At 34.8% G+C, this 13,886-nt stretch overlaps 1 protein-coding gene and 1 non-coding gene across 7 annotated transcripts in view; both read right to left on the bottom strand.

Moving 5' to 3' along the window:
- Window positions 1-322: 322 nt before the first annotated feature.
- The window catches only part of Cdkl3 (cyclin dependent kinase like 3), a 49,788-nt gene continuing 36,224 nt past the window's right edge, over window positions 323-13,886 (bottom strand). Inside the window, exons 10-14 of one of the 6 annotated variants that reach the window (XM_078050575.1) lie at window positions 7,893-7,986; window positions 6,710-6,872; window positions 5,835-5,932; window positions 2,020-2,262; window positions 323-1,369 (exon numbers count right to left, since the gene is read on the bottom strand). In XM_078050575.1, the coding sequence (XP_077906701.1) occupies window positions 2,209-2,262; window positions 5,835-5,932; window positions 6,710-6,872; window positions 7,893-7,986 (409 nt within the window). In that variant the 3' untranslated portion in view covers window positions 323-1,369; window positions 2,020-2,208. Of the gene's footprint in view, window positions 1,370-2,019; window positions 2,263-5,834; window positions 5,933-6,709; window positions 6,873-7,892; window positions 7,987-13,886 lie in introns of those variants that run through there. The other 5 variants (XM_078050567.1, XM_040271807.2, XM_040271806.2 and 2 more) reach the window with 5 other exon arrangements.
- Window positions 2,766-2,871, bottom strand: LOC120885932 (U6 spliceosomal RNA). The gene has a single exon (XR_005728730.1). It is a non-coding gene; the product is annotated as a U6 spliceosomal RNA (small nuclear RNA).

Below are 13,886 nucleotides of genomic sequence, written 5' to 3'. Positions count from 1 at the left end.
TGAAGAGTAGAAAAATCCAGAATTTTGGTAGCGCCAAGGTTCAAATATATCCCTCAAAAGTTCATATGTTGAAGGGTTGGGAATGTAGCTCTTGGTATAGTGCTTTTCTAGTGTGTTCAACATCCCATGTTCAGTCCCCAGCACCACACACACACACACACACACACACACACACACACACACACTCAGTTCAGATATTGGAAACTCAATCCCCAAATTTATATGTTCAGAGATTTGGAAATTGGAGCCTTTAAAGGAAATTAGGATTAGATGAGGTCATACTAGTGGGTCCCCTATGATGACATTAATGACTTTATAAGAAAAGTAAGAGTGACTAAACTAGCATATTTGCCCTGTCTCACCATGTAATGACCTCTGCCATGTTTATAATACAGTAAGAAGGCCCTCCCTCATCGGCTGTCTTACAGATGCCAGCACCATGCTCTTAGGCTTCTTAGGGGCCAACCCCCCCACCCCCGTTTTTTAATAAACTATCCAATCTGTGTTGTTTGGTTACAGCAATAGAAAAGTCAGATAGTATACCATCTCTGGGTTGTGCACAGTTTATTTTATGAAATAGAAAAAGTCCTTACCACATAAAAGTACTATTACATGGAACTAGGAAACTGGAAGAGTGTAGCCAATTATTTAAAATGATAAAAGAATTAACATCTCAAAGTCATATTATCTTTAGATATTTTATAAGTATTATATTTTTATTGCTGACCAATAGAAGACATATTTCATCATGTAATGGTAATGATTAGCTTTTAAAATAATGGGAATCTGAGGCAGGAGGAACACAAGTTCAAGATCAACCTTAGCAATTCAATGAGGCCCTACGCAATTTAGTGAGAACTTGTCTCAAAATAAAAAAATAAAAAGGGCTAGAGCTCAATTGTAATACTAAAAATAAAATAAAACAATGGATTAGCTATTTCATTAAGAATTTGTTTTCAGGAAACTGGAGAGTTCTAGGAGATAATTGACTTTTGAAGTTCTGTGACTCAGTATAAGTATAATGTGTGTCATGTAACAGGGAATGTTACCCACTCAGTAATCATGGCAAGTAAAAAACAGACAGAGAGGAGATGACTTTATAATTCCAAATCAAAGCATCACAACAACAGAGTTCTTAGAAGAAAGAAGAAAACAGTGAATATTTCCCTAACATAACAAAAACAATTGGATGAGGCTAATGCAGATGGATGGATGGCTCTCTTAGCAACAGCTCAAGGTACATTTCTATTGTATATAACATTAAAAAGGGAAGTTGTCAGTTTGTATTTTTACCATTATTTAAAAGACACTACCAGAAAAAAAATCTGTTCCTCTTCGAATTCTTCCCCTCACAATGGCCATCTCCACCCTAAAATTAGAAACCAAGCTAGTAAGAATCAAAGATAAGAATGTAAATATATGCTGCTAAAACCTTGACTGTGTTAACGTTATATTATATGTAAAGAACTAAATTATAAATACGCTGGTCAGGCCAAAAGAATTGCTTCCTTGCTTTATCCAGTTTCCATCTTTTTAAACAATTTCTCAGTCTGTTTAAATGCTGTTTCAGAGCGTACAGTGTGGAACCAAACCCATGTTTCATGTTTATCAAGTATACTTGTTTGCCCACAAATGTTTGGTGCTCTCAGACATTGGGATCTCACTTTATGACGTATTTAGAAACTCCCTTCTGTAATTATAAAACTCTGAGCCAAAGCTGAGATTGACCACTAATCAAACATGCCTGAAATAACAGATGTTCAAATAAAATTATTTGATTTAATGTAAACTGCAATTTTATTAGAATATACAGTTGAGGCAATTTTTTATAAATTAATATTCAAGTTAAGACAACAAGTAATTCAAATTTTATAAATTTCAAATTTAGGTGAATATACACATAATTATACAAGATTTTTGATTAATCTGTATGATCCTCTGGTCAACACTTTTGTGTATGTAACATTAATAAAAAGCATTCTTGGGCTGGGGATGTGGCTCAAGTGGTAGCATGCTCACCTGGCATGCGTGCGGCCCGGGTTCAATCCTCAGCACCACATACAAACAAAGATGTTGTGTTCGCCGAAAACTAAAAAATAAATATTAAAAAAAAATTCTCTCTCTCTCTCTCTCTCTTTAAAAAAAAAGCATTCTCTTTAAACCATATTATAATTCTGATATTCCCTGAATTTTCAGCTGCTGCATTTTCTACTCTACATCTGGCAGGTTCTTCTTCCTTTCAGTCTGTGCATTTCCTGTATTCTAAAAGTAAATAGAAACAGGACCTTAACTGAGGAAACAGTGAGTCTTTGGCTAAGGAAATGCAAGCAGAGATAGAATACTGTATTTTGCATCTGGGGTTTGTTTCTAACAAAGTATTCCTCATTATCACCATCAAAGAGAACTAAAGGTGGCCTTTGTATGGACTCATCCGTCTTGCCCAAGTTACTCATTCACAGTAATTTAGGGTTTCTCCCTAGTTGTAGAGCCTCTTCAAGGGATGCATGCCTATTTCAATATGCCAGAAACAATTTAATGTACATTTAGGAAATACTTTGATCCGATTTGCTATTCCTGTTTTTATGGGTTTTGTTTTGTATATTGTTGTTGTTTATTTGGCCTTGCTGAGGATCTAATCCAGGCCCTAGTGCATGCTAGGCAAGTGCTACACTCCCAGCCTCCTAGCTTATGTTGTTAAAAATGTATCATATCATATTCTCTTGTACTCTCTAAAACTACAGACTCAAAATATCTTTTTTTTTTTTTTTTAAATGGAACACTTCATGAATTTGCTGTCATCCTTGTGCAGGGGCCATGCCAATCTTCACTGTACAGTTCCAATTATATAGTATATGTGCTGCCGAAGCAAATGAAGAAATTTTTTTTTTTTTTTTTTTTTTTTTGGTACTGAGGATTGAACCCAGGGGCACTCAACCACTGAGCCACATACCCAGACCTATTTTTTTTTTTTCTTTAGAGACAGGGTCTCACTGAGTTGCTTAGCACTTTGTGGTTGCTAAGGCTGGCTTTGAACTCAAGATCCTCCTATGTCAGCCTCCCCAGTCGCTGAGATTACAGGTGTGTGTCACTGTGCCCGGGCTAGAAATTTTCTTAATTTGTATATTAATTTATTAAAAGTGTTTGAACTAGCCTTATGATATACCTAGCCTAGTTCTCTCTTCAGATCAGAAGCCAGCTTGCCACAAGTTATGAAGGATTCATTTCTGTTTTCTGTAAAAATATTAGGATATCTGTATAGCCTGGCCATTAGTTGATGTTGTAAAGCTGATTGGAATGCCTGCCCATGCCCTGAACTCACCCATGCCAGGTTTTTCCTGACCAGATAACAACCCTTTCCTAAACCTTAGTGATGCCTCAAAAATTCTGGTCTTCCCTGGCCAGATAACGACCCTCTCTGAGTCTCTAAGACCTCCATAAATTCTGATGTTGGGGCCAGCAAAAATGTAAACTATGTTATGCTCCTCAGAGTTTTGTTATCTGTAACCCCCCCTTTGTGTAACTTTTTGGGCTATAAAACTGGGCTGCAAGGAAGCTTCTCGGCTGTCCTTGGCTCCCATGATTTTGATGGGAAAGGAAGCCCAGCCGGTCGAAATAATAAGCTTGCTTTAATTTGATTTTAATTGGAGTCAGTGGTCTTTTCTTGCATCGTGGTCCAACACCTTATATGCCATTTCAGTCACCTGTCAGAACTACTTTTGAATAGACAGTACAAATAAACTATAAACAATTGACTTCTGGTTATTTCTAATAATAATTTGCTTTAAGGTCACTCTTTTTAGAAGATCATTTTAGCTGGGTGTGGTGGAGCACACCCATCTGTGATCCCAGTGACTCAGAATTGTAATCCTCCTGCCTCAGTCTCCTCAGTAGATGGAATTACAGAAGCGTGCCAACACATCCAGAAAAATGGAATTTTAATAGTAAGTACCAAGATAAAGATAAAAAATCTAAATAGGCTCCTTTCCTAAAGTGGGGTGGGAAGCAATGTCAAGGTTGGGAAATGAGTAGCTCAGTGGTCTAGCCTTCGTCTGGTATGTATAAGGCCCTGGGTTTGATCGTCAGCACCACAAAACAATGACATGATTTTCTGGAGAACAAAATAGCATAATATGTTTTCAAGAGAATAAGTAGCCAGGCGCTGTGGCCCACCCCTGTTATCCCAGTGGCTGGTTTGGCTGAGACAGGAGGATCACGAGTTCAAAGCTAGCCTCAGCAATTTAGTGAGATGCTAAGCAATTCAGTGAGACCCTGTATCCAAATAAATAAAAACACAAAATAGGACTGGGATGTGGCTCAGGGGTGGAGTGCCCCTGAGTTTAATCCCTGGTACCTCACTCCCAAAAAAGTCATCTTTTTAGGAGCTCTACATCATGTGAGGAAGAAAGGGCTTTCCTTTCAGTTTCCTGTTTATTTACTCTCCTAAAATTGACAGAACTGCCTTAAGAATTTCTTTTGTTCTAGCATTAGAATGGTTTTGTTCCTGGGGCCTTTCATGGAACAGTAAGATAAAAATCTGTAATGCTAGTCTACACAAGTTCAAGAGCTCTAATTCACCCAATCATTCAAAATACGTGTAAATGGTGTGCTGTGCAACAAGCTGTAACATTAGTAAGTCACCAAAAGTATAAGTTTAAAGCCACCTTGTTACTTTTATAATGAACAAGCAGATGACCATTAGTGGCTTTCTTGTTTTATTATCTCTTTTCTGCAAAGTGGATTGTGGAATTCTTAACAAGTTCGAGATCAAGACTAAGGCATAGCCCTAATTGCCACAGGGAGCATACATCTAATAGTATCTAATAATATTGTTCTCCAAATTATGAGTAGCTTTAGTTAAAATGCCTTCTTACAGTTTCAGATAAAATTTTCTGTATTTTTAATTTCTTCAAATTTCCTTAGTAAGTATGTAAAATCTTATCATAAATAAATGTAGCCAATTTTTTTTAAAAAATAGAGATAATAAAGTTGATAAATCATTTACAGATTTGACCTCAAAAGGGCAGCTAGGAGGCCACCTACATTATTTAACTCACTGGGATCTCAGCACAGGCTGTTTTTCTTAAAAGAGTGCCTTTAAAGGATATTCATTTGGAGTTGAAAACTTCAGAATTTCCAAATAAAATTCAAAAATCTTTCTGGTGAATAGGGGTAGGGGATATTTTAAGAAATTACCTGATAGCTAGCTGAGAGCAAATATTTGTGAAAATAGGACATGTGGGTAAATAGCAGAGATGGGGAATAAATTGGAGAGAAAACAAAAAGAAGCTAAATCGAATATATATGCTGGTGGCCCATGTAACCAGAAGTTTATATCTGAACTGTCATTTTCATTGGTATGGATTAATTGCTTGATGTTTGACAACACACATAACACAGCTGCTATTTTCCCTAAGTACTATGTATTCTTGTCATTCAAAATTTAAATGAGAGCTGATATGCCAGGCATATTTTTTAAAAGTAGAATAGAATACCATTAATACTCCCATATTAATACCATTAATACTGGGGAGGCTGATATGGGAAGATTACTTGAGCCCAAGGGTTCCAGACTAGCCTGGGCAATATAGCAAGGCTCCATCTCAAAAACAAACCAAACATAAAAAATGAGGGCTGTTAATTAATACTCCCCAAAATAAATTTTAGAAACATTTATGACTGGTTATTCTAGAAAGATATAGTTCTCTTTCCAGAGTTTGAAGATTACAGAATTCTGAATTTTTATATAGCTTTCCATTAGTAACAACTGAATTTATAAAGAATCAAGGACTTTAAATAACATTGCTTAGTAAAAGTTATAAGCAAAAAAGTTTTACCTCTTGTTTTTCTTGGTTTTGACCCATATTAAATAAAGCTGGTATTTTAGATGAATCTGTTTTCCTTGACTCCCTTTTCAGCACTTTTATCTGTTTAACTTTTGCAAAAATATATAAAACAATGAAAATTCGTTATTCCTACTTGGAAATTTTACTCTCCTTTTCAAGAATTTCAAATGGAAATTCTGAAGTCCACTACAGTTGGTTTCTTAGTTTATTACAAAGGAAATAAATGAATCATGAGTTACAATAATAAAATACGATAAACTGTTTTATAATTCAGAGTCTAGTATTAAAGGAATATATTTTTATCCTAAGTATTACTAAGCAGGTCAGGTAATTCCTCATAAGTGTATAAGTACTACAGTCTTGCTATTATATCATATTTTCACAAGGTGTCACTATTCTTCAAAAAACATAACTTGGCAAAAAAAGTTTCATTTTAAAATAAATCTTAAATTTATAAATCAATCTATGAAATCCTTGGGTGCCTAAAGCACATATAACATTCCTGGTCAAATAATTATAGAAAGGTGATTTATTCCAGGTCATTTACTGAACCAAAACCACCTTCTTTGCATGCTGTCCTAACATTTCAACATTGAATGAATTAAAAATTTACCTTTTTAAGCTGTCTTAACACCTCTGTAACCCATTGTGTCCCATTGTACTATACAGAATTGAAAACTTGGGATGTAATGGGTTTTTAAATTATCTCATTTGTATCATCCTTTATTTGAAATCTCAACAATGGAAAATGTTTTTCTCAATAATTTACTATTTTCAAATCATACTATAACCTGTATTACAAAAAAAAAAAAGTCCTGTACATGTTATCATACGAAGATTTATGCAGCTAAGCAGCAAATGTGTACCTTCCATTCCTTTCATCTCCTTTGACTGTATTGTGAAAGGCAATTCAGGGAAATGGAATTCTTTCCTGTCAGATCTGGAAAAATTCAGCTTCCGTTTGTTCCCACTTGCCATTTGGTGGTTTGGACCTATTCGCTCATTAAATACATGCTTCTCCATTTGGCTCTAAACAAACAAATGAGAGCTAGTTTAAAGAAATGTGTGTAACTATTGTAGAATGACAAGCCTAGAATTGCTTAACCATTTGGATGATGCAAAATATAACAACAATTATTTAAAATTAAGAAGTAGAATAGAATACCATTAAACATATAAACAGATCAAACTCCAATGTAAGTTTCAAAAAACAAACTTTTAGTATATTTATTATTCTGAAAATAACAGTCTTGCTCCAGAGAACCAGAATCTTAACTTTTAAGTTCTAGTACCATCTATTGCATTCTTTGGAAAAATTGCTTCAGTTCACTTTCCTATTTTTTAAAATTACACACTTTGTGAACACTGGGAAAACTCAAAGAAAAAAAAACTATTTATGAATGGCATTTGGAAAACATTTGTCTACCTATTTTTGATCATTTGGTAAAAGATCAAAAAACTTTGTTAAGGCAGTGTATCCCACTCCACAAATGTACAGAAATGTACTTAAAACACCTACTCTTAGATAGGTTTGTGTTGACATCATTTTCATTATTAAACTGAGCCCGTGCTTCAATTGTGAATAAACCACATTCCTATGTAAAAATTGGTGAGGGTGAATGAACTACACAGATTATTTTTTTCTAGTGAAAGTAAGTAGTATATATTTGGAAGTTGTTTTTAATCCAGAATAAAATATTTAAAATATTTTTGTGACTTTTAAAGGTAGAAATTTTAATTTATTCTAAGTCTCACGTTAAATACAAAACTTAAAATAAAGGAAATTAACTAAAATTGTAAAAACAATAAGGAAATAATGGCCTATTATCAACTCAAGAACATGAAATCTGGAGATGTAGCTCAGTGGTACATTGCATGTTTACCATGTACAAGGTTCTGGGTTTAACCCCCAGTATCATTAAAAAAATAAGTAAATGAAATAAACTAAAAGCATATTTTTTAAAATGTTGGAATCCCAAAAACTGAGAAAAGGAAAAGGGGGCTAATGTTAAAAGAGGCCACATTTTAATGACTAGCTTCTTGTCTTACTTGAGTGGGACCTGTGTCCTCTTGCCTGCTATTAGACATAACTTGTCCAACATATTGTGAAGAAGTGCGTCTCTTTTTTGCTCTTTCAATTAACCTATTATTTAAAAATAAATGAGAAGTTATTAGAACTCCCCAGAAGTACCTCTGTTTTAGTTTCAAGATGCGTAAGTTACACCATGGATGTCTACTGTTAGAACACTGAGCACCAAAAAGTGATTGGCTGTCTTTAAGTACCAAGAGCTCTAAAGAGAGAAGTGGTAATGAGGAAAACTAATGCATGGCTAACATGTGGTAATGAATATGTCATGGAGTTACTACTGCTGGCCTACTTGATCTCTTCTGACTGTCCTGAACTTGGATCTCATATGAGCTTACTGTCTAAGACTGGCTTATAATCACAATTATGACACCATGGTTTTGGGATCAAGAACAATTGGGCTATTATAGTGTATAACCTACTGCACCTTTGGATGGACATGTTTACTTGTTCATCTCTGCAGACCACTAATCCTTACAATCTGCCAGTCCAAAAAAATCTGCTAGAATCTGCTTGGATTGCTAGGTATGGTGACGCATGCCTGTAATTCCAGTAACTTGGGAGGCTGGGGCAGGAAGATGGAAAGTTTGAGGCCAATCTCAGCAACTTAGTGAGACTCTCAGCAACTTAGCAAGACCCTGTTTTAAAATAGGGACTAGGCAAGTAACTCAGTGGTAAAACACCCAAGTTCAATCCCCAGGTAGGCCCCCTCAAAAAAAAAAAAAAACACTAAAAGAATCTGCTTGAACTAATGAATGAAGCTTGTCTCCTTCCTTACATACAATCACAATAGATGAATTTATAAATAATCCTAATGATTTGCTAGACAGTCTCTCACCATTCAATACACTGTCCACAATTAATCAGACTCAAGATACCAGTCTCTCATCAGAGGTTAAATCTAAAACTGGCCCAATATGCTGTTTTCCTGCCAAAAGATTTGACCTTAAAATGCCATTTGACTAACAAAGATTATTTCTTATTATCCTTTCTATATTTAGAGAATTTGTTATGATATAGAATAAAGCTTACTTTGTTGTATCACCTGCTATGGTTCAGATATGGTTTGTCCCCCAAAGTCCATGTGCTGGAAGCTTGGTCCCAATGTGATGGTGCTGAGAGATGTTGAAACCTTTAAGAGGGGAGGCCTAGGAGGATCCAAGATGGTGAACTAGAAGCTTCATTCCTCGTGGCTCCGTAACTCAGAAAGGAGTTATGAAGAGAGGAACTGTTTCTCTGCAAAGTAGCCATCATTGCCCACTGATACCCTGCTGTTTACCTCCCTTCTGCTATCTACCAGCATATCGCCTGCCTTTCGAGCACAGACTGCTTGTTTACTGCTGCCTATCATCCGCCATTTGGCCATTTGCCTGCCTCTTGCCTGCCCATTGTCCACCAGCCAACCTCTAGGATTGCTGGTGTTATCTTAAAGACTACCCACAGACTGCCTGCTGCCCCCTGGAAGCTCATTACAGTACCTGCAGATGAGGTATTGGAAGCCTTCAAGGACACTATAAGACTATAGGGTAGAAACTATACTGCCTCAGATCCATACTGCTAGATGGGAAGACACACAAAAAAACATGAAAAAACAAGGGAACAAAGTGCCTCAAATAAACAAAGATTTTCCAGCAATAGAAGCCATAGATAACACAGTAGAAGAAATGCCAGAGAAGCAATTTAGAAGGTACATAGTTAGGCTGATCTTTAAAATAAAGAATGGTATCAGAGGGAAAATATAGGAAGTGAAAGATCACTTCAATAAAGAGAGATTATAAAAAGGAATCAAGCAGAAATCCTCAAAATGAAGTAAACAATAAACCAAATTAAAATTTCAATGGAAAGTATCATCAACAGACTAGACCATTTGGAAGTCAGAGCCTTAGGCAATGAAGACAAAATACATACTCTTGAAAATAAAGTCAACGGCACAGAGAAGATGGTAAGAAACCATGAAAAGAACTTCCAAGAAATATGAGATAACATGAAAAGAGCAAATTTAAGATTTATGTGAATACATGAAGATATGGAGATATAAACCAAAGGAATGCACAATCTTTTCAAAGACATAATATCAGAAAATTTCCCAAATCTAAAGAATGAAACGGAAAATTATAAGAGGCTTATAGGACCCCAAATTACAGCAGACCCATACCAAGGCACATTATAAGGAGAATGACTAACATACAGAATAAGAAAAGAATTTTAAAGGCTTTGAGAGAAAAAAATCAAATTACATACAGGAGGAAACCAATTCGAATTTCAGCTAATTTCTTAAACCAGACTCTCAATGCGAGGAAGTTCTAGAACAACATATATCAAGCTCTAAAAGAAAATGAATGCCAACCAAGAATCTTTTGTTGTTGTTATTGTTGTTGTTTTGTTTTGTTTCTAGTTGTAGTTGGACATAATCCCTTTATTTATTTATTTTTTTATTTATTTATTTTTATGTGGTGCTGAGAATCGAACCCAGCACCCCGAACTTGTTAGGTGAGTGGTCTAACACTAAGCCACAACCCCAGCCCCCAAACAAGAATCTTAATCCAGCAAAATCAAGCTTCAGATTTGAAGATGAAATAAAAACCTTCTATGATAAACAAAAATTAAAAGAATTCACATCTTGAAAGCCTGCACTACAGAACATTCTCAGCAAAATATTTCACAAGGAGGAAATGAAAACCAGCAAAGACAGGAGCTACACTAAAGGAAAAGCCAATCAAAGGAGAAACTTAGTCAAGTTAAAAACCAAAAATAAACCGAAATGACCAGGAATACAAAGGATATCTCAATAATAACCCTGAATGTTAATGGCCTAAATGCATCAGTCAAAAGACATAGACTTGCAGATTGGATTAAAGAAAAAAAAATATGCTGTCTTTAAGAGACTCACCTCCTAGGAATAGACATCCACAGACTGAGGTAAAAGGTTGGGAAAAAACATATCTGGGAAAAAACATATCGCTCATAAACAAGCTGCATAAACAAGCAGGGGTTTTCATCCTCATATCAGACAACGTGGACTTCAAACCAAAGTTAGTCAGAAGGGATAAAGAAGGATATTTTATACTGCTTAATGGAATTATATGTCAACAAAACATAACAATTATAAATATTTATGCCCCAAACAACGGTGCATCAATGTACATCAAACAAACCCTTCTCAATTTCAAGAATTAAATAGGCCACGACACAATAATACTAGGTGACTTTAACACACCTCTTTCACCACTGGATAGATCTTCCAAACAAAAACTAAACAAAGAACCTATAAAACTAAATAATACAACCAATGATTTAGACTTAACAGACAATATATAGAGAGTATTTCATCCATCATTGAGTGAATCACCTTCTTCTCAGTAGAACATAAATCTTTCTCTAAAATACACTATATGTTATGCCACAAAGCAACTCTCAGCAAATACAAAAAAAAAATAGAGATACTATCCTGCATTCTATGAGATCATAATGGAATGAAACTAGAAATCAGATAAAATAAAAAATAGAAGCTACTCCAACACCCGGAAACTAAATAATATGCTATTGAAGGAACAATAGACAGCAGAAGACATCAGGGAGGAGATAAAAACATTCTTAGAGATAAATAAGAGAACACCGATAAAACATAAGAAAATCTCTGGGACACTATGAAGGTAGTGCTAAGAGAAAAGTTCATTGCATTGAGCTCATTCATTAAAAGAGTAAAAAGTCAACAAATAAATTACCTAACATTGTATCTAAAGCCCTAGAAAAAGAAGAACAAATCAACACTAAAAGTAGTAGAATACAGGAAATAATTAAAATCAGAGCTGAAATCAATGGAATTGAAACAAAAGAAACAATTGAAAAAAATTGACAAAACAAAAAATTGATTCTTTGAAAAAATAAATAAAATTGATAAACTCTAGCTACTCTAATAAAGAGAAGGATAGAGAAAACTCAAATTATTAAAATTTGTGATGAAAAAGGAAATATCACAGTGACACTATTGAAACACAGAAGATAATTAGAAACTATTTTGAAAGTTTATACTCCAATAAAATAGAAAATATTGAAGACATCAACAAACTTTTAGAGACATATGCTCTCCACAAACTGAATCAGGAGAACACACATAATATAAATAGATCAATTTCAAGAAATGAAAAGCCTACCAACCAAGAAAAGTCCAGGACCAGATGGATTCTCAGCAGAGTTCTACAAGACCTTCAAAGAAGAATTAACATCAATACTCCTCAAATCATTCCATGAAATAGAAAAGGGAGGAACTCTTCCAAACTTGTTCTATGAGGCTAGTTATCACACTTATACCAAAACCAGAAAAAGACATATCAAGGAAAGAAAACTTCAGACCAATATCCCTGATGAGCATAGATGCAAAAATTCTCATTAAAATTCTGGCAAATCACATACAAAAACATATTAAAAAGATAGTGCACCACAATTAAGTGGAGTTTACCTCAAGGATGCAAGGTTGGTTCAACATATAGAAATCAATAAATATAATACTTAATATCAATAGATGTAAAGACAAGAATCATATGATTATCTCAATAGATGCAGAGAAAACATTTGACAAAATGTAGCACCTCTTCATGTTCAAAACACTAGAAAAACTAGGGATAGTAGGAACATACCTCAACATTGTGCTAAGCCCAAGGCCAACATCATTCTAAATGAAGAAAATTGAAAACATTCCCTCTAAAAACTGGAACAAGACAGGGATGCCCTCTTTCACCACTTCTATTTAACATAGTCCTTAAAAATCTAGCGAGAGCAATCAGACAGAAGAAAGAAATTAAAAGTATGCAAATAGCTAAAGAAGAACTCAAACTATCACTATTTGCTGATGACATGATTCTATATTTAGAAGATTCAAAAAAATTCCATCAAAAAACTTCTAAAACTAATAAATTCAGCAAAGTAGCAGGATATAAAATCAATACCCATAAATCAAATGTATTTCTATACACAAGTAATGAATCCACTGCAAGAGAAATTAGTAAAACTACTCCATTCACAATACCCTCAAAAACTAAATAAATAAAATACTTGGGAATCAATCTAACAAAAGAGGTGAAAGACCTCTACAATGAAAACTACAGGACACTAAAGAAAGAAATTGAAGAAGACCTTAGAAGATTGAAAGACTTCCCATGCTCTTGGATAGGCAGAATTAATATTGTCAAAGTGGGCTGGGGATGTGGCTCAAGCGGTAGCGCGCTCGCCTGGCATGTGTGTGGCCCGGGTTGGATTCTCAGCACCACAAAGATGTTATGTCTGCCGGAAACTAAAAAATAAATATTAAAAACAATAATAATAATATTGTCAAAGTGGCCATACTACCGAAACTGTTTTACAGATTTAATGCAAATCCTATTAAAATCCCAATTACATTCTTCATAGAAGTAGAAAAAAGTAGAAAAAGCAATCATGAAATTCATTTGGAAAAATAAGAGACCCAGAATAGCCAAGGCAATCTTTAGTAAGAAGAGTGAAGCAAGAGGCATCTCAGTACCAGAACTTAAATTACAATATAGAGCAATAGTAACAAAAATGGCATGGTATTGGCACAAAAATAGACATGTAGACAAATGGTACAAAATAGAAGACATTGAGACAAACTGATATAAATTGGGTTATCTTATTACTAGACAAAGGCACCAAAAACATACATTGGAGAAAAGATAGCCTATTCAACAAATAGTGCTGGGAAAACTGGAACTCTATATGCACCAAAATGAAATTAAACCTCTATCTCTCACCCTGCACAAAAACCAACTCAAAGTGGATCAAAGACTTAGGCACTAGGACAGAGACCCTGTGCCTAAAAGAAGAAAGAGAAGGCCCAAATCTTCATCATGTCAGCTTAGGACCTGACTTCCTTAATAAGACTCCTAAAGCAAAAGAAGAAAAAATAAGAATCAATAAATGGGATAGATTAAAACTAAAAAAGT

Source organism: Ictidomys tridecemlineatus, chromosome 1 (assembly GCF_052094955.1).
Source record: "Ictidomys tridecemlineatus isolate mIctTri1 chromosome 1, mIctTri1.hap1, whole genome shotgun sequence".
Classification (NCBI taxonomy): domain Eukaryota; kingdom Metazoa; phylum Chordata; class Mammalia; order Rodentia; family Sciuridae; genus Ictidomys; species Ictidomys tridecemlineatus.
The sequence above is the reverse complement of the archived record's forward strand: the minus strand, read 5'-3'. Positions and strand labels throughout refer to the sequence as shown.